At 36.4% G+C, this 19458-nt stretch overlaps 2 protein-coding genes, 1 long non-coding RNA gene and 1 pseudogene across 6 annotated transcripts; 3 read left to right on the top strand and 1 right to left on the bottom strand.

Moving 5' to 3' along the window:
* Positions 1–9072: 9072 nt before the first annotated feature.
* Positions 9073–10744, top strand: LOC121761112 (protein ALUMINUM SENSITIVE 3-like). Its single transcript, XM_042156706.1, has 3 exons — positions 9073–9515; positions 10051–10296; positions 10379–10744. The coding sequence occupies exons 1-3, from the start codon at positions 9282–9284 to the stop codon at positions 10691–10693; spliced, it is 795 nt and encodes a 264-aa protein (XP_042012640.1). The 5' UTR covers positions 9073–9281; the 3' UTR covers positions 10694–10744.
* On the bottom strand, positions 10586–13174 carry LOC121761114. Of its 4 annotated transcripts, none has more exons than XR_006041935.1 (6): positions 12830–13171; positions 12202–12280; positions 11932–12019; positions 11717–11818; positions 10909–11054; positions 10586–10704 (listed from the first exon to the last, which is right to left on the bottom strand). XR_006041935.1 is itself a non-coding variant. In XM_042156709.1 (5 exons), exons 1-4 carry the CDS (start codon positions 13076–13078, stop codon positions 11725–11727), a joined length of 510 nt encoding a protein of 169 aa, XP_042012643.1. In that variant the 5' UTR covers positions 13079–13174; the 3' UTR covers positions 10723–11054; positions 11713–11724. The 4 variants fall into 4 exon arrangements, 2 of the variants coding, with proteins under 2 accessions (XP_042012643.1, XP_042012642.1); XR_006041934.1 differs by lacking the exon at positions 10586–10704 and adding an exon at positions 10723–10811; XM_042156709.1 differs by lacking the exon at positions 10586–10704 and having other exon boundaries at positions 10723–11054; positions 11713–11818; positions 12830–13174.
* A 373-nt stretch (positions 13175–13547) lies between these two features.
* LOC121761282 lies at positions 13548–15782 on the top strand (annotated as a pseudogene).
* A 1009-nt stretch (positions 15783–16791) lies between these two features.
* Positions 16792–18782, top strand: LOC121761389. Its single transcript, XR_006041974.1, has 2 exons — positions 16792–17936; positions 18540–18782. It is a non-coding gene; the product is annotated as an uncharacterized LOC121761389 (long non-coding RNA).
* Positions 18783–19458: the final 676 nt, after the last annotated feature.

Below are 19458 nucleotides of genomic sequence, written 5' to 3' on the forward strand. Positions count from 1 at the left end.
TAACTTGTCCAATACACTTCGAAACGAGTGCGAACTCACTGCTTTTGTTAAGATGTCCGTCAGTTGATCTTCTGACTTGACATAAGGCAATTCCACCACCTTTGCATCAATCATATCTTTTATGAAGTGTCGATCCACCTCCACATGCTTGGTTCGGTCATGTTGAACTGGATTCTCTAAGATACTAATGGCAGCCTTGTTATCGCATAACAGTCGACATGGTTGGGTGGACTTGAGATCAAGTTCGGTCATGAGTTTCCTAAGCCACAGTACTTCAGTCATCCACTCTTAATCCCTCGAAATTCAGCCTCGGCACTCGATAAGGCTACCACCTTTTGCTTCTTACTCCTCCATGTCACCAAATTACCTCCTACAAAGGTAAAGTACCCCGCGGTTGATTTCCTGTCATTTGGATTTACTGTCCAATCTGCATCTGTGTAACCATGTATTTCTAGATGTCCATGTTTTTTGAACAGTACTCCATGCCCCCGCGTGCCCTTCAAGTACCGCACTATCCTCAATACTGCCTCCCAATGTTCTTCTTGTGGTGCATGCATGAACTGACTCACAACTCCAATGGCATAGGCAAGATCTGGCCTAGTGTGAGACAAATAGATGAGTTTCCCTACCAACCGCTGATATCTCCCTCGGTCAGCGGGTTTGGCTCCTTCTCGAATCTGTAGTTCATGATTTTGGACCATTGGAGTGTCTGCCGGTTTACAATCTATCATCTATGTTTCTGCTAGGATATCAAGCACATATTTCATTTGGTTGATAAAGATCCCATGTTTTGATCTGAACACTTCTATTCCTAAGAAGTATTTCAAGTGGCCAAGATCCTTCATCTCAAACTCCTTGGATAGGTTCTTCTTTAGCTGGCCTATCTCTTCTTCATCATCACCCGTGATAATCATATCATCAACATAAATAATAAGGCATGTAATTTTACCTTCCCTCTTCTTTAGGAATAAGGTGTGATCCGAATTGCTTTGATGATAGTCATACTTCTTCATTACTTCAGTAAACCTTCCGAACTACGCCCTAGGGGATTGTTTGAGGCCATATAACGCCTTTTTGAGCTTGCAGACGTCTCCATTCTGGAAGTCTCCGGAAAAACCTAGTGGGGGAACCATATAGACAGGTTTGGACAGTTCTCCATGTAGGAAAGCATTCGTCACGTCAAACTGGTGTAGGGGCCATTCACGATTAGCTGCTATCGAAAATAACACTCTTACTGTGTTGATCTTGGCAACTGGTGAGAAGGTTTCTGCATAGTCGACGCCGTAAGTCTGGGTATACCCTTTTGCCACCAGTCTCGCCTTATACCGGTCAATAGATCCATCGGGTCTTCTTTTGATCGTAAACACCCATCTGCATCCCACAGTAGAAGCTCCCTTTTGCAGTTCACTGACTTCCCAAGTTTTGTTTTTCAATAGAGCATTCATCTCTACCGTCATCGCATCTCTCAAATGTTTAACCCGCATCGCCTCTTCGACTGTATAGGGAATCTCCTCTTCCTCGTAGAGGGCGGCTTCAAATGCTCTAGCCATCTTGGTCAGGTTCCCTTTCACAAAGTTTGCCACAGCATATTGGCTCTTTTTTCTAATTTTTTCTGGTGAAAACCGTTTCGGTGGTATCCCACGAGTACTCCGTGGTGGGAGTATATATCGACCTGTGCTCTCATCCAGGGATGAATCTGCTATTTCTGCATCAGTAGGATCAGTGGCATGAATATTTTCTTGAGGTGAGTCGGGAATTACCTCATTTGCCTCAGATATCGGTTGAAGAGAGACACTTAGAGGCGGTTGAGAGGACTCTGTTGTGGTTGAGATCTGCTCAGCGACAGTGCTAACTTTTTCTGTTGGGTCCTCATTAAAGAGATTTGACCCATGCACAAACCAGCTTAGGTAGTCTGTTGTGTCGTGTGACTCACTCTCCCCCTGACTACTAAGATGGGTGTGGTAATAGAACTCTGTTTCCAAAAAATTGCAATTCATTGTGGTAACTACCCGTTTTGTAGTTGGGTCAAAGCATCTGTATCCTTTATGGTTAATCCCGTATCCCACAAAGACACATTTTGTAGCGCAAGGTGATAGCTTTGTTCTTTCATGTTTTGGGACATGGACATAAACGGTACATCCGAATACTTTGGGTTGGAGGCTAAGGTGTTTGGGTATCTTGGCTAGTTTGGAGAGGGTATCAAGAGGGGATTTTTGGTTAAGGATTTTAGTGGGAAGTCGGTTTATTAGGTAAATAGAGGTAGCAACAGCTTCAGGCCAGAAGTGGTTAGGGACTTTAGATTCAAGCATCAAGGCTCGGGTGATTTTGAGGATGATTCGATTTTTTCTTTCAGCTACCTCATTTTGTTCTGGTGTGTAAGGGCATGAGGTTTGATGGATTAGGCCTTTTTTGGTAAAGAAGTCTGTCATTCTTTGGTTCACGAATTCCGTCCTATTGTCGGATCGAATGGTCTTTATTGTGGTCTGAAATTGGGTTTGGATAAGGTTAAAGAAGAGGATAAATTTTTCAATTACCTCGGATTTGTGTTTCAAAAAATATATCCATGTCATCCTAGTGCAATCATCTACAAAAATCACAAAATATCTAGAATTGTTCCCCCAACAATAGGTGCAGGCCCCCAAACATCAGCATGGACAAGGGAAAAAATAGAATTCATATGAGTATTTGTAGATTTAAATGATTGTCTGTGGCTCTTGGCCAAAACGCAAGTTTCACAAGAAAAGTCTTTTAGAATAGAGAGGTTAGGAAAAAGCAATCTAAAATAACCAGGGGAGGGGTGTCCCAGCCGTTGGTGCCAAAGCCAAATTTCTCATTTTGTGGACCCGTGAGCCAGCATCGCACTGCCTTGTTGAGCTATCTCGTCCACAGAGTACAGTCATTGGCTCTCAGTGCCACGCCTAAGTATCTTCCTCGTCCGAATATCCTGCAAAATACAAAAGTCGGGGTGCATTAGCAAGGTACAATTTAATTCCTTCGTTATATGGCTTATAGACATCAATCTCTAGGAAAGAGTAGGGACATAAAGACAGTTCGATAGTCTCAAGGTTGGGGATATTTCAATAGTGCCCGCCCCTGCCACGGTAATTAATTCCCCACTCGCGGTCTTTATATAAGTCTTAGTAATATTACTAAAACTAACAAAATCATCTTTGTTGGGAGTCATGGTGTCGGTGGCTCCACAATCAAATATCCAACCCCTTTTGTTACCTCCATTCCCCCTTTTTACAGTAAATGCAGTGGAAATATGGTCCAAGGGCTCAAATTGATTTCTAAGTTGGATAGGACTAAACTGCTCAATTTTCAGTCAATCTGGGGGTTTCTCACAATAATTCATAATCTGGGGCTCATAATGCAATTTATTATAAGTGAGATGGTTGTCATGCAATATCCGGGGTCTGTGTCTTAATTTCATAGGATCTGGGGGGTTATTTTGCAAATACGGAAAAATTGGTGTTATGTTAGGAAAAATTGGTGTTATGTTAGAAAAATTGGTGTTATGTTAGGAAAATTGGGGTTAGGGTTAGGAAAATTGGTGTTATGTTAGGAAAATTGCCGGCGCCGATCCCTCTGTTCCCGCCTCCGCTGGGGACCTCCGGTTCTTCCTTCTGTTTTCCTCGACCGGTTACCGTGTCCCAATTTCCGGTCGCCATTTTGGTTGCCTCGCTCCCGACTGAGATCCCGGCTGCCATTTTAGCTTTCGCCACTTGCCTTTCCTCCCACCATTCGAGATATCCGTGTAATTGGAAGTAGGTTTCTCGAGTATACTTTTGCATCCCACAGTGGGAGCACCAAAGCTTCGATTTGTCCACCGGTTTGTTCGCCGGGCGGTGAGCGGTGGTGTTTTGGTGCGGGATTCCATTCCGGTAGCCTTGTCGCTGCCCTTGCGCCGCCAGTCCATGCCCGATTCCTTGTGGGTCTCCTCCGCCGTGGGTGTTGGCTTTTGAGGATTCCGGTGGCCCTAATCGTCATCGGGTCACCTCCCTTTTAACCCACCCGTAGGCGGTTTCCAGTGGGGGAGGGGATACCTCCTTGAGGATGTCTCGCCGGACTCCCTCGTGTTCCTCATTCAGCCCTGCTAGAAATCGGAGCAATCTCTTAGTGTTGGAGTAGATTCTGAACTGATTGACTCATTTCTCGCAACAATCAATCAGTTGTTTCTGACACCGGTCGATATTGGTCCACATCCCGTGGATTTTGCGGTAGTACGTTTCCAGATCCATATTACCCTATTTAATTGTGTTTGTTTGATCTTCCAGGTCATATACGAGGTAGAGATCGGTCTCGCTCTCATATGCGGTGGCTAGGCTATCCCATATAGCCTTGGCCGATTGATGGTGGGCGAAATCTGCAATAATATCGTTTTCGATATTATCTACTATCCATGAGAAGACGATCAGATCCGTCTCCTCCCAATCGTCATACTCCGTGCTTCCCGGAAGTGGTGGAGCCGGTTTGCCGGTTATGTGGGAGTAGCCTCATCTGCTCCCTATTGCAACCTTCATTAGCCTCGACCAAAGTGGGTAATTCCATCCATTGAGTTTGAACGCAACAGTTACGTTCTTACTCGCTCGTATTTTACTACTTGTTGATTCTGATTCTGTCGGTTTAGTTGGTTTCTCATCATCTGACATATTGGGTGTTGATTTGAATTGGTTTGCTTACTGTGATTTTTTGTTGATTTGGCCGAGATTGGTCTAGAATGGGCAGTGATGAACGAAAAATCTGAGTCCTAGTTTAACTCCTGCTCTGAAGCCATGATAAAACAGGTTTTGGGAATGTTATATTTCTCTCATTCACTCTTCATCGATACACATATACATGCCCCTTATAGGCTTAAGGATACAATCTTATGGTAAGTTTATTCCTCTAAACCTAATCTCATATACAAAGTAAGAATCAAATTAAACCAATTACTAATTCTCCTACTTATTGTGATTGCAGGAAATCGGTCAATTGATTCCTCAAAATCTTTCCTTCCTGAGATTATGGAAAACTATTTACTTTTGTTTATTTTTTGACAAGAATATTTATGGCTCGAAGAAGATAAATGGCTTCCAAGACTAAACTAACATTGTGGTCTAACAAAAAGCACTCTGTTTCCTCAACAATCAACATGATTGCATAAGCTTCTTGAACGGAAAACAACTTAGCAGAGTCTACATCAGAACAAAACTACAAAACTGAACCTAAAAAATGAACTATTGAGAACTTGCATTAACAAAAATGAACCTAAAATGAACTATTTTCCCGCACGAATCAATTGGATTATTTCGTTCGATAAGGACTATTTGGGCAAATTCGATTTGGGCTTCTCATCAGCGTTGGCCCAATACCAACAAATCTCTTATTTTAAATTTCGGGGTTATTGCATCTTGTCTACAAATCTAGTACTCCATTAAATAAAATAAACGTGGAAAATGGTCGAGTCATATATTCTTTTGCATATATCAAAACCGACAATTGATGATATATGATATAGGAGTAATAATCAATCAAGTGGTAGAGGTTATCCAAATGTCTCAAGGCTGACCTTTAAAATCAAGTTCATTTACCAAAAAAATCAGCAAAACACGTGTACAAATTCATATACTTTTATTTGTTTTATTAGATGTTTCTATAATATGTTCACTTAAATAAATCTTGTACTTTCGTCTTTTAACTTTACTAAGTTTTTGTTTAATCGATTTCATAATAAGTTGGTTAACTTTGTGGTGAGCTTGAGTCTGTTTTTGCCTACCTCTAATATTACGGAATTTTCAAAAAAAATTAATTTTTTCTATAAAATTTTAAATTAGTAAATAATATCACAAACTTTACCAGAGTTTATTATTTCTCACCCGTTAATAAATTTTGGCTATATTAATGAATTTAATAACAATTTTGGAGGGTGTGCTTCAAGAAGAACTATCCTCAAAGATTGAAAAACTTGAAGCCGGCGAAGTTGTTGTCGAGAAATTACGTAAAAAATCCGCATCATGATATTATTTGCCGAAATTTTTTCGCCAGTGGAAAATAACAAACGCAGGTAAAATTCGTGGAAAAAATCCAACTTTTAAAAAGTTTCATAATATTAGATGTCAATATCCCTTCTAGAAATTCCTTATTCATTCCAAATAACGGAAACGTCAAGGATAATGAGATTCATTATATTTAAAATTAAATGAAATAAAAAATAAAAGTATAATTATCCATTTAAAAAAATACTACTCCCTCCTCCCACATTAAGAGTTCTATATTTTGTCATATCCGTCCATCCCCCATTAAAAGCCTTATTTCACTTTTTTTCATAAATAATAAATAAACCCCACATCCACAACTTATTTTACTCATCCAAGCCCCTTGGCCTAGCGGTAAAGGGTACTAGATACCGCGTTCATCCTGGAGGTCTCGAGTTCGAACCCTGGGTGGCGTAATTTGTCTTCCCTCCTTGTTATAGGAGTTGATTTGTAATTTCCTCCTTCATATATATGATATAAATATATGAAGTTAATTTTTTTTTTTTAAAAAAAAAAAAAAAAAACTTATTTTACTCATATTTTATTATAAAACTAATACTCCCTCCGTCCCAAGGAAGATGGACGGCACGGATTTTTTGCAGCTTTATTTTGTGTATTAAGTGGAGAGAGTAAAGTAAGATATAGAGAATAAAGTAGAGATAAACGTTCCAATTTTAATAATGGGATCATAGTTGAGACAAACCAAAAAGGAAAGTGTGTCAAATTCAGTGGGACAGAAGAAGTATATATAAGTTGGAGTCATATTCCACTAAGAGTAGGCACAATAATGTGGCACAGCCACGAACCCGCCCAAAGCACAGCCACAAAAACTTGTCCAGCCCAATAGTGGCCACGCCACAGCCACAAATCTTATATTTTATCAATTGTTGGTATATTTTAATTGAATTGGAACAAAACTAATTGAAAAAAATTAATAGAATGGAATGTAATGAAAAAAAATGATTTTGGAATAGATATATAGAAATTTTTAATTTTTAAAATTTTTTAAAAAAAATCACAAAATTGGAGTCGGGCACCGCCGCGGCTTTCTCCAGCGTGCAATAGGCGTCGAGGCGGTCGCCGCACGCATGCCCACACCGCGCGGCTCGGGCCTTTCCACCCCCACCGCCACGCCTGCCCTCGTCCTCAGCAATAGGGAGCCGCGACGCCACCGAGGACGCGGCGGCCACCACAGCTCCCCTATTGTGAACACTTTAACTTATTCACAACACACAATTTTTTTTACATTTCTTATAATTCACGCCGAAATCAAATAAGGCTCTTGGAGTAACTACTTTTATTAGGGAATGGAAGGAGTACATTAGGGAATGGAAGGAGTACAGTATTATACAATTAAACAAAAAGCAAAAGTACATGGCCTCTAATTCTAAAAAAAAATTGCTTGATAAATATAGTGACTGGTAATTTAATATGGGCTGAATAAGACTTGTCTAGATGTGATAACTAATAAGTCCGGTGCTTCCTCTATTTGATAAGCTAATATGTAAAATGTCCCTTTCATTTTTTTCAATCTTTTATTTTGGATCCACTGATTTTCCAAATCAAAGCACACCTTCTCCGAAAAATTAATATGCATCATGATCTTTGTATATCATACATAAAAATTTCAACAGCTACTCATATTTTTGTAATATACTCTACTTAACTAATAATTTAGAATGTAAACTGTAATTTCCCCTATTATTATATGATCTGCCAATTAAATAGAGCTGTAACATCATGTGATATCATCTGATCTGAGTCGCATGATGACTATATCATTGAGAATAAGTAGGCAAATATTTTTGTTTATAGTAGTATATAATAAAGAAAAAAACAATTCTGTACATGACCCTTATTCCCGTACCAATTAATGGCAAGACTAGCTAATTTCAATATCCAAAAGCCAACGCGTCTTTATTATTTATTTCATTTTTCCGATCATCCTCTTTGTCAGCTTCTATTAATGTTCTAAAATAAAAATAAAAACCTTTGCTTACCAGTAATTTTCTCTAATATTGTATTCATTTGGAATCTTTTAAGAAAATAATATGGACGAATCTCAAAATTTTAGAGTTATAATTGACCATTTATAATCTAAAAAGGATATTGACCCCAATACCATAGAACTTTCAAAAAGTTATATTTTTCCCACGAACTTTGAAATTAGCAAATAATATCACGAACTTTACCCCGAGTTTGTTATTTTTCACCAATGAAAAAATTCCGACAAATAATATCATGATACGGGTTTTTTTCAGAATTTCTCGACAACAATTTTGAGAGTTTCAAGATTTTCAATATTTGAGAATAGTTTTTCTTGAAGCACACCCTCAAAATTTGTTCTTCAATCTATCAATATAGCCGGAATTTTTTCACTGGTGGGAAATAATAAACTCGAGGTAAAGTTCGTGATATTATTTGTCAATTTCAAAGTTGCATGGGAAAAACCCAACTTTTTAAAAGTTCCATGATATTAGGTGTCAATATCTCATCTAAAAATTATATCTAAATGATTCATATCTGAATAATCTGATAATCCGATAGGCCCGAACCCGAGCTGGTTGGCCCGATAAACATCTCTATTGACCATCAGCGTGTAAGGCCATTATCATAGTTGTAAGAGCTAGAAAAGGTTTTGGTTATGTCTCATATTTTCGGTTTAGACTATCAACACATAATTATCATTCTAAGTTTTGTTCATAAAATAATATAGAGCTTTACGTTGATGATATGTTGGTGTGTGTGGATTTGTTTTGAAATGAGATAAGGATTTATTGATGTATGAGAGAGTATAAAATTCATAAAATAAAATTAATAGTAAAACACAAGTCAGACGTACGCAGAAAAATCATAGTATTACGTAGGGATGAAATCTATGAGTTACAAAGAGACAAAACCCAAAAAAAGGAAACTAGTAAAAAAATTGAAACTTGTTATGTGCAATTCTCATCTCAAACAAGTGGTGGGTACCTATTTGGTATGGGGCCGTACGTACCTTTTCCCCTACATTGCTTTCATCATCAAATTAATATAATGCCATAAGTAAGATGCCAACTCCACCAAGAAAAAATAATAATTCCATTCTATCAGGGGAAGGTTTCTTCAGCACAACCACACACAAATTGAAATATTCCACTAGTTGAACCAAAAAAATTAATTAAAATATCCCCTTTCATTACAATTATAAGATATCGTACCTATATCAGTTGCTTGTAACTGCAAGTTTATTTCGGTTGGTTTTGTAGTAACTAGTGTGGTGGGATGGAGTTGGAATGGGCGGTGGAGTTCTTGAAGGGCATGATCAAGCCGGTGGCCGCGTTGGCGGTGGTAGCCATGGCGATAGCGCTCTCGTATTTTCAGAAGCTGGGGCTGGAGTGGGAGATGGCCTACTCCATTTTCAGAGCTTTTCTTCAGCTCTCCATCATTGGCTTTGTTTTAGACTTCATTTTCAACCAGGAAAATGCTATCTGGATCCTCATGGCTTATCTTTTCATGGTATCTCTTTTCTCTTCCTTTTTTTCCCATAATTTAAGCTAAGATTTGTCTTATATCATAATATTACCAACTTATGTCGAGGCGTTTCTAGTGAAAACTTTTTAAAAATGAGAACTTTGAGAACCGAAAATCATATCAGTAGTTCTTGATATTGAGTTAAGAACCGATATTAATAAATTTATAAACTGATATGAGCCTATGTTCTAACTTTAAGAAAAGTTTTGAAATGAATCATCCATTGTGTATATATATTTATGTAAATAATAATACTACTATCTTCCAAATTCATGTACAAAGTATAAATAAAAAATCTACTATGTATTATCGTATTTGATGTTGGTCAACCATTACTATCAAGTATCATATCATAATAACGCGTAATCTCAGTTATGAACGTGATTGCATAGAATTGACAGTTCAAAATGAATTATGGAGATGTGATTTATTTGGTGATTGGGAATTAAATAACTCTGTTTTGACATAGTATTTCATAAAGAATTAGTTTTGAGTGGGTACGGTTCTTGTGTTTGAATAGGTCTCGGTGGCCGGTTATACCGCCGGGGAGCGCGCGAAGCACGTCCCTCGAGGGAAGTACGTAGCCGGGGCTTCGATTCTGGTTGGCACCGGAATTACCATGTTTCTGCTCGTAGTATTGCACGTCTTCCCCTTCACTCCGAGGTACATCATCCCAGTAGCCGGGATGATGGTAGGAAACGCCATGACAGTCACCGGAGTCACTATGAAAAAGCTCCGTGACGACATTAAGATCCAAATGAATTTGGTATGGAATTGCTTTGCTACTATGCAGTCACAAATTTTAATTAGAGTTGATTTAGGAAGAGTTCGTTGTGATGCGTATACAGGTGGAGACTGCTCTAGCTTTAGGGGCAACGCCACGACAAGCGACGTTGCAACAGGTGAAGCGGTCGCTGGTGATAGCCCTATCTCCGGTGCTGGACAATGCGAAGACAGTGGGGCTAATATCGCTGCCGGGGGCGATGACGGGGCTGATAATGGGCGGGGCGTCGCCTCTTGAGGCCATCCAGCTCCAAATTGTGGTGATGAACATGTTGGTGGGAGCTTCAACTGTTAGCAGCATAATGTCGACTTACCTCTCTTGGCCTTCATTCTTCACCAAAGCTTATCAATTGGAGACTAACGTCTTCTCCGCCGACTGAATTTCAATATTCTATAAAACACGAGATAGTTAAAAGCAAGAAAATTATTCATTTCTATTGCATCATATCCCGCCTTCTCTAACCCGAAAAATGTACATGACGTTGCACCTCGTTTAACCTAATGACAATGAATTCCAGTTAACACGAGATCAATTCACATCGATTGCTCATTCCGTGGCACATCATAGATTAGATGATTTGTGCTACAAACTTACAAATCGCAACACTTGCGTCTCTTGCTTGTTTGAAGAACACGAGAGTATATGATTTTCCCTCAGCTCGTTGTTGATCAGCATTCCGATTAGCATCGATGCGCCATTGCATAGCAGCCGATCATGTAACAATCTTCAATTAGCTCTTCCTAGCAGAAAACAGGAACAAGGGTGATGACTAATTTGATCACTGGTTATAAAAAGCATGTCTTCTGCTTCTCCAAAAAAAATACTCCCTTCATCCCATAAGAGTTTGCTCACTCTTAACGGAAAACAATGGTTTTTGTGAAAGTTGGTAGCGGTGGTTTTGACTGGAGACAGTGTCCCACATTTTACAGGTTAACAAGTTGAAAAGGAGGAGTTAAAAACATAAGGGTGGTTACTATAAAAAAAACAGGCACATTCGTGTAGGAGGGACGAAAATGACAAATTGAGCGCACTCTTCTTGTGGAATGGAGGGAGTATATGGGAAGGAATCTAATAACAACTTTTTCCAATTTCTTTCACCGTAAACCTTTTAATCCAATTAAAGGAAATTTTGGGAAAGAAAATAGAGATTTTATAGACTCAAAGATTGGAAAGTAACAAGGAGACTCAACAAGTAGAATGACAGAGCCAAACAACACCGAAAAATGAGTGAGAAAAGGATTTTACAGTTTTAGAAATCAGAAGACCTCTTATGATACGGGACACAGAGAAGCCAACAGCAACCAAAGAATAGACAATCATTACCAAAGGAATTCCGGACACTACACGAGATCTATATCCTATCAGAAGATTGAGAGGAGAGTTAAATTTCAGACATACTTACAAGATTAATCATTTAGGGCTGCTGCTCCATATAGCATTGTTGAACTTTTCCAGCTCTTGTGAATTTGCTCCGTACACAGTTTTAATAGTGTCTGCACAACAACTGAAGGCAAGGTGTGCGTTAATAGACTCGCGGAAAAACGAGTCCACTACCATGGACAACTGAAACATGAACAGTTACGATGATAATATGGGATAAGGACTACGATAGTAAACCTGCAAGCTTCTTTGTTGAATTTTTTCTTGTCAATACCATATAAAGTATCAAAAATCTCTGGCTCAACTCGGCAAAAGTACGGACGATCTGAAAAAATCAAAGCACTAGAACTGCAGAACTAAATATACGCGCAAATAACGATTTAAAACTTTAAATAGGCCCCTCGCCATTCAGATAAGTCGGTTCCTACCAAACTTCAACATTTAGGCCTTTCTAGCAACCAATATTGCAACAGATATCAATACTTCTCAGAGTGAAAATGCACTCACCAGCATAAATGGAACATTTTCTTGAGCTTTTATCGTAGTGTATGCACCACCCGTCTTCGCCAACCAAGCTATTGTAGTGCTGAACAAATTATATACACATATTCAACATTGTATATTCATAAAAGAACTCTAATTAAGTAGTTAAAACTAAAAGTTAGTTTGTTTATTCACAATTATACATACAACTACTATAAGACTATATCCACATATTCAATAGAGAATTCTCTTCGCAACACAAAAAATCACACCATATCCACAAACTCAACATCAGAAAAGCAACCAAATTGTCTGTCACTTAATGATCTATTGAATTATGAGCTCAGTGCACAATTCACTGCAACCTCAAAATAATTTCTGCACCTTCTGTTAAAAATATCATCAAACATACACAATATATCCACAATTCCACATATTCAATATCACCTTACACATCATATCCACAGTTCAACATCATACAATCAAAATCTTCACCACCCAAAGACCCAATTCATCTATGCACGTTTACTTGAAAAATCAACAACTATACAAAATTGAACGGACCACAACACAGTGTGCTCCAGAAATCAAGATTAAATCTTTGAAGAATAGAAGTGAACACACAGTGAGTAAGAAGGGTGCCGAGATATACCTCGACGTCAGAAGGGTTGTCGAATATTTCTTCAGGGGAAGGGAAAGTGGGGCCCTTGTCGAGTTTGCAACACGCGCCGCACTTCTCCACGCACTGCCATACGGGTGATTTCTTCTGGCGCCCGAACCCATGGGAGGTTTTCGTGGCGGGTTTCTGCCGTTGCCCTTTTCGCGGCGGCGGAGGCGATGACGTCTTGCGGACGGCCAAACACGCCGGTGACGGAGCCATCATCATTATGGAGTGTAACATTGAAATTGATCTCAAATCCCCAACACCAATTCCAAGTAGATTAGGTTCTACAGTACTTTGTTTTTTCTACTACTAGTTTGTTTTGAAGTTAATAAATAGAGCATATTTTAAAATATAAACGTGAAATTTAATTAAGTAGTTAAGAGAATGAAAATAAAATTATAAAAAATAAAAGAGAGAAAATAAAATATTGACGAGCATAAAATAGCAAAATTAAAAATATAATTAATTTTGGCTAAAAAAGGAGTAAGTACTTCGTAAGTTATTTATAGTCCAAACTCAGGCGATATGACTCGGATATATTAATTGAATGTTGAATTTGTTTTTATCTTTCAGCAATAAAATCAATACTAATTAAAATAAAATAAACTTTAATTTAGACAGATCTAATTTTTAAAAAATAAGGTAGAGGAGTATAAAAATAAAATCAAAGAAAATAATGCAACATTGATAATGAAAGTTAGAAAGAACCCCCCATGAATATAAAATCAGCAGAGAACCGCCGCTCAGCTTCTCGACGAGATTTCTTCTTCTCCAAACCGCATTTCATCATTGTTATGTTGAGAAAATGTTGAGAAGAAGTCTTACTTCAGTGGTACCTAATTTGATACGATCGTGTCCAAAGCCTACTCCAAGGTTTCCTCCTCAACTGCAGTATACATCCGCATCCGTTGGTAGCTTCAATCACAGGTATGATTTAGGAAGCGTGAGGGCTTACAGCAGCCTTCTGGTACTGAACGATCTGAGGGATAATCCAGGTTCTCGGCAGCAGAAGACGAGGAAGGGGCGGGGTATCGGGTCGGGTAAGGGAAAGACCGCCGGCCGGGGGCACAAGGGTCAAATGGCTCGCGGCACCTATAAATTCGGATTTGAAGGTGGACAGACGCCGTTCGTCGCCGCCTTCCTAAACGTGGCTTTAAAAATCCTTTCAGTCTCACATTTCAGGTATCCTCATTTTAATTCCATCCATCATTTCACATGCTTACAAATTTAATTCGTTTGTTCATCCTTAGCTTATGTATTCATGTTTCTGAGATTTAATTTTACTGCAATTCATTAGGAAACCTGATCTTGTTCCCCAATGGAAGAGGAGTTACTACTTGTAGCTAGTATGTGGTGTTAATCCTAGTGTGTGTCTGTGATCATTAATTTAGCTTACCAGTATCATTCATATACCTGCATTTATGCTTCCTCCTATTTACATAGAAAGTGTCTCGAAATGATCTTTAGAGCTTATGTGAAGATTCATGGACATACGGTAAAAGTTGTGAATCAAGCAATATTATCTCAAATCTTAGGAGTTATCAAGCGCCTTCTGATATCCTAAAATTCCAATCCATCTATGTAAACAAGGGATTATCCGATTAGCCTACTATTTATATCTGTCTAGGTTAATCCTCGAAAGTAAATGCCCCCTGATAGATTTGGCTTCTCGACGTACACCCACCTTGGATTTGCTACTGCACGAGTGTTTTCTTATCCCTACATTTCTTCACATCACTTAACGTATTGATAGCTCCACAGCCACTTGTTATTTTGCCCTGGAAAGTATCCCATAAGCATTTGTGAACGGGGATATACATTCTGAGAATTTTATTTATCTAACTGGAAGCAGAAATCAATGCTGATATCATTCATTATTGTATGTGATTGCATAATTTGCATTTGAATTAAATCATTGGTGATCCATCTCCATAATGATCCAATTAGGCCAGGGCCTAAAACCTTCTTCTCCTCTTTTGCTTGCTCCATCTGTTTTTGCATACTTATTTATGTCTCTCACTCACTCTCACAATCACTCTCTTGTTTTTGGCATACACAATAAGTTTTTTAAGATGTTTGTCACTAGCTTTATGATAAATTTGTTAACTAATAACTATTGGTCCCCTGCAGCCTGTTGGTTTAGGAAAAATCGCAAAGCTAATAAATGCTGGGAAAATAGATTCTTCAGAATTGATCACAATGAAAACTCTCAAGGTGTGTATATGAGTGTCTTGTACTATTCTCTCCAGCTCCATGCGCTTATCTGAAAACCTGCACTAATATTTTTCCCAACAAAAGGATTGTGGAGCTATAGGCAAGCAAATAGAAGACGGTGTTAGACTGATGGGACGTAGAGCTGAACACATTAAATGGCCCATCCATCTAGAGGTAATCCATTTTTATTTTTCCTTGTCATTTGTCCAACTTGAATATGTTTTTGGCATCCATTTTTTGGCCGTTTCATTGACCTCTAGCTACACAGGTTTCACGGGTGACAGTAAGGGCGAAAGCAACAGTAGAGGCTGCTGGGGGGACCGTGAGGTGAGTGTATTACAACAAATTGGGGCTGCGGGCGCTGCTGAAACCGGAGTGGATCGAAAAGAAGGGCAGGCTACTTCCAAAAGCAGCAAGGCCACCTCCGAAATTAAAAGAGAAGGTAGACAGTATCGGTCGATTGCCTGCCCCTAGGAAGCCATTACCTTTCACTGCTGCCTCATCTGCTTAAAGGCAATACAAAATGCTGAATTTTTAGAATTTGCTTTTGTTTTGTTGTTAGGTGTGATGATGTTCTTGCGCCAAGAAAAATAAAATTGAAGCTGATCTTTTGTAAGATACATCACGTCCTTTTCTTTAGATTTTCCATGTTGCAAACATGTCTGAATAATAGAAATAGGTTTAATTAGTACTCACTTTATAGCTTGAACCTTTTGAATTATTCAAATTATAGTCTCATCTTTTATTTTGTTTCAATCATAAGCATGTCAATATCTATCCATGCATCAACATCGGACGTTAGTACTGTATTGCTACACACGCACACACTTGCTATAAACATGATTTGTTTTATGTTTGTTTCGTTTGGGACACTAATAAGTGCGACCAGGCAAGGCATGTGAAGGAGGGCAGTTGGGATTCAATTATTTTAAATGGACCTTATTTAATTCTAATGTCTTTTATTAAATTATTTTACTAGAATTTGGGATTTATACTATTATATCCTAACAAACGAGACATAATGATAGGTTGCATAGTTATTATGACATTTATTAGACAGTATTTTGTCAAATGGGTTTCCAACTACTCCATTATTTTATACAGGAGATTCATATCTGACTAAAATGTTTGAAAAGTCTGACTAAAATCTTTGAAAAGTCTGATACTTACGCTCCTAAAAAAACTTGAAATATCTATTCATTAATTTATCTATTTTACTAGATAGAGTAAGGCTCGAACTCGGCACCTCATGTAATAATGTTTAAGCTCATTGTCGCTAGGACAAAGACTCTGAAAAAAAAAAGAAAAAAAAGGTAATTTGTTAACCCCTAAGACTATACTCCAAACAATTTTTAATGAAAATTTATTAATTGATTAATTAATTAAGGTGGGATAATACATTTATTTTCCTAAGACTATACCCCGACTGCCACACTAGAGTCGTTTTCTTGAGTTGTATTTAAACAATTAATAAATTAAAATAATTTATATTATCACCTCACTCATTCTAAATAATAGTACTCCCTATATGTATTTATTACGTTACCTCAATAACAGTATATGGAAACATATCTATTACCAATTACACAACATATATTCATCAATGCGCATCTTCAATGGAGGTTATGTGTCTCGTTTTTTCTGTACTATACTACATTTAGTTGCACAAATTCAGAAAGTCCAATTACTGTATATTCAAAAGTTGCAGGTAAATTTTAACAGTTACTAATCTATACATATATAAAGGGGGAGTTTTGGGGGTATTTATGGAATTATCATTTAAGCTTAAATATATAATTTAAATACTACAATCTAGACATTTAAGAATAAAAACTTTCTCATCATAATATAAGAAATAACGTGTCCCCTATAAAGTCTTGACCCCACCAATCAATGAAATTAATTATTCAGTTTTTTTAACGTTTTATTCTTCATATTTATAGGTTTTGATTGTAGGAAGTTAATTCCTTTTATTTTAATTATAAGTGGAGGAAGTGAAAGGTTTTGAAAGAAATTAACTTCTAATTTCTACTATAAATATATAGCATTTGATAGCTTATAATCCACACATTTCTATCTTTTTCTCATTACATTCTTTGTTGAACATTTTGCAGAGATTTGATCAAATTTTAGGTACTCTCTTGACTCTCTATCAATGTTAGTTTAATATGAAGTTCGTTTTCTACATCATAAATTTTATTATATAATAATAATGTTTGTTTATATTCCCAATTCTTCATATTTAATTTTGTTACTTTAATATTATCTAAATCGTTTAGTTATTTTCTATTATTTATTTGCATGCCTATTTTTTAAATTTGTTGTTATTAAGTGTGTTGTATGTAACACAATAGTCATAAGTGTATCTGAATTTGTCTAATATTAATTTAAAACCTATTTGTTTACATTATACAACTAATTCTAATATGAGTATTATTTTTTATTATTATGTTATTTATATTTGAGCATTAAATTAATGTTGTAACTATTATAATTGGAATCTTTTGTTATAGGTGATGTGAATTAGATTCATTTTTCTTCTTAGAGCTTAATCAAAATGTTGTTTCAAATATCCCCATTCATGTATTGTGAATCAGAGCTCTACAATTTTTTATAATTTGTTATTAAGTATTTTAAATATATGGTATGTTTTAGTTGTATAATTCATAGTTATTTTGTTTACCATCTAAAATCAATAATGTTTTAAAATATCTTAATGAAAAGATTTTATTTATTTTTATGCAAATTGAGGGAAGTGGAAGTGAAAAGGCTTTGAAATATAAATTGAATAATTACTTCAAATTTATTGAGGAAATTGATAAGATTTTGGAAGAGAGACTCTCCAAATCTTTATGGTCCGTTTCTTCTACAATAATGACAGGTAAGGATTTTGCTTCTCTATAGTAATTATTTGGTTTTAATACTATTGAAATGCTTTCGTAATTATAATGCTAGGCTCATATGCTTGCAGGAATCCACACATTATAAAAAGTGCTCTTTACCGAGCACAAAGTCAATTTTTTGCTCTTTATATGTGGGGTTTTAATCATCTCTTTTCATGGCTAAATAATGTATTAGTAGTGTTTTGAGAAAATGTGTTTTGTCTCTTCACTTCCACTTAAATAATTTGAAAGGTCACAAGATATAAATGGTATTTATTATTAATTTAATTTACAATAAATAATACTATACCATTGAGTTACTCTCAAATCTTCTATAAATACCAATTCTATTAATCAAAAAAATACTATTTCAGTAAAGATGCTTCTGTCCGTCAAATCATGTGGAGTATTATCTTTCTCTCCCAGCTATTTAATCTAATTTGTGTTTTTAATTATGTTATTTTACTTTTGATGCTTATCTTATTTTAGTTTCTTATCTTTCCTTTTTATTACTGTATTTTATTCTATTCATTATATTATTGCAAACAATTAAAAAATATATGTGGGCAACTATTTTGTAAAATCTTCACTTATTTTTGCAGGTATACTTTTGCCTTGAGAAAGCTTCAAAAGTAACAGTTCTGCACCAAGATATGAATCCACAACCTGTTGGTTTGAAAAAATAGATATTATCATATGGGAAGACATAATTTAGTTGGAGATTTGCGGCTATTCAGTTTTACCTTACTTAACTCGTAGAATTATTGCATCACCGATTACTCAGTATGCATGAAATTATAAACAATTCAAGATATTGACAGACTGGTTTACCTCTCTTGCTTTCATTCTTGCTTTCAAGAACTACATTACTGCTTTTATACTTGCTTTCAAGAGCAACATTATGAAGTTACAATTTTTCTTATATGCAATTTTTCTTAGGCATATTAGAATTTCATTGGCTATTGAAAAAAACTTGAATTTCATAAAACAATTAAATTGAAGCATGGTATTTGAAAACCTGCTAATAATGATGCATTACTTTCCATGTCTATTGCTTGCGCAACATGAAGCATGAAGCTTGTGAGAAAATTAATAATATAATATAAATTTATTTAATTCAATCATTTAATTTTCTTTCTCATTTTTAGCGTCTTTTCATATTTCATTACTTTGATTAATAATAAAATATAAAATACAATCCAATAAAATTTAACCGTAGTTAATAACGTATTGATATAAAATTTAAAATTGCCAATTTGTGGGGTTTCAATATTGAGGAAATTAAAAAGTTTTATTTAATTCTAATCATTAGTGGACAAAATGAAAAGTTTTGGTTTTTACTGAATTTTGATTGAGGTTTCAATATCCCCATGATATTAAAGTCTCTACATTGGTGTTGAAGTATTTTATACAATTATATAAAATCCATAACGATATTTACGGACATTTAATATTGCCATTGATTGGTGTTTATAAGTATGAGGAATAACGACCTTTTGTTGTATGAGTATGCGGATTAAC

Source organism: Salvia splendens, chromosome 13 (genome assembly GCF_004379255.2).
Source record: "Salvia splendens isolate huo1 chromosome 13, SspV2, whole genome shotgun sequence".
In the NCBI taxonomy this organism is placed as follows: Eukaryota; Viridiplantae; Streptophyta; class Magnoliopsida; order Lamiales; family Lamiaceae; genus Salvia; species Salvia splendens.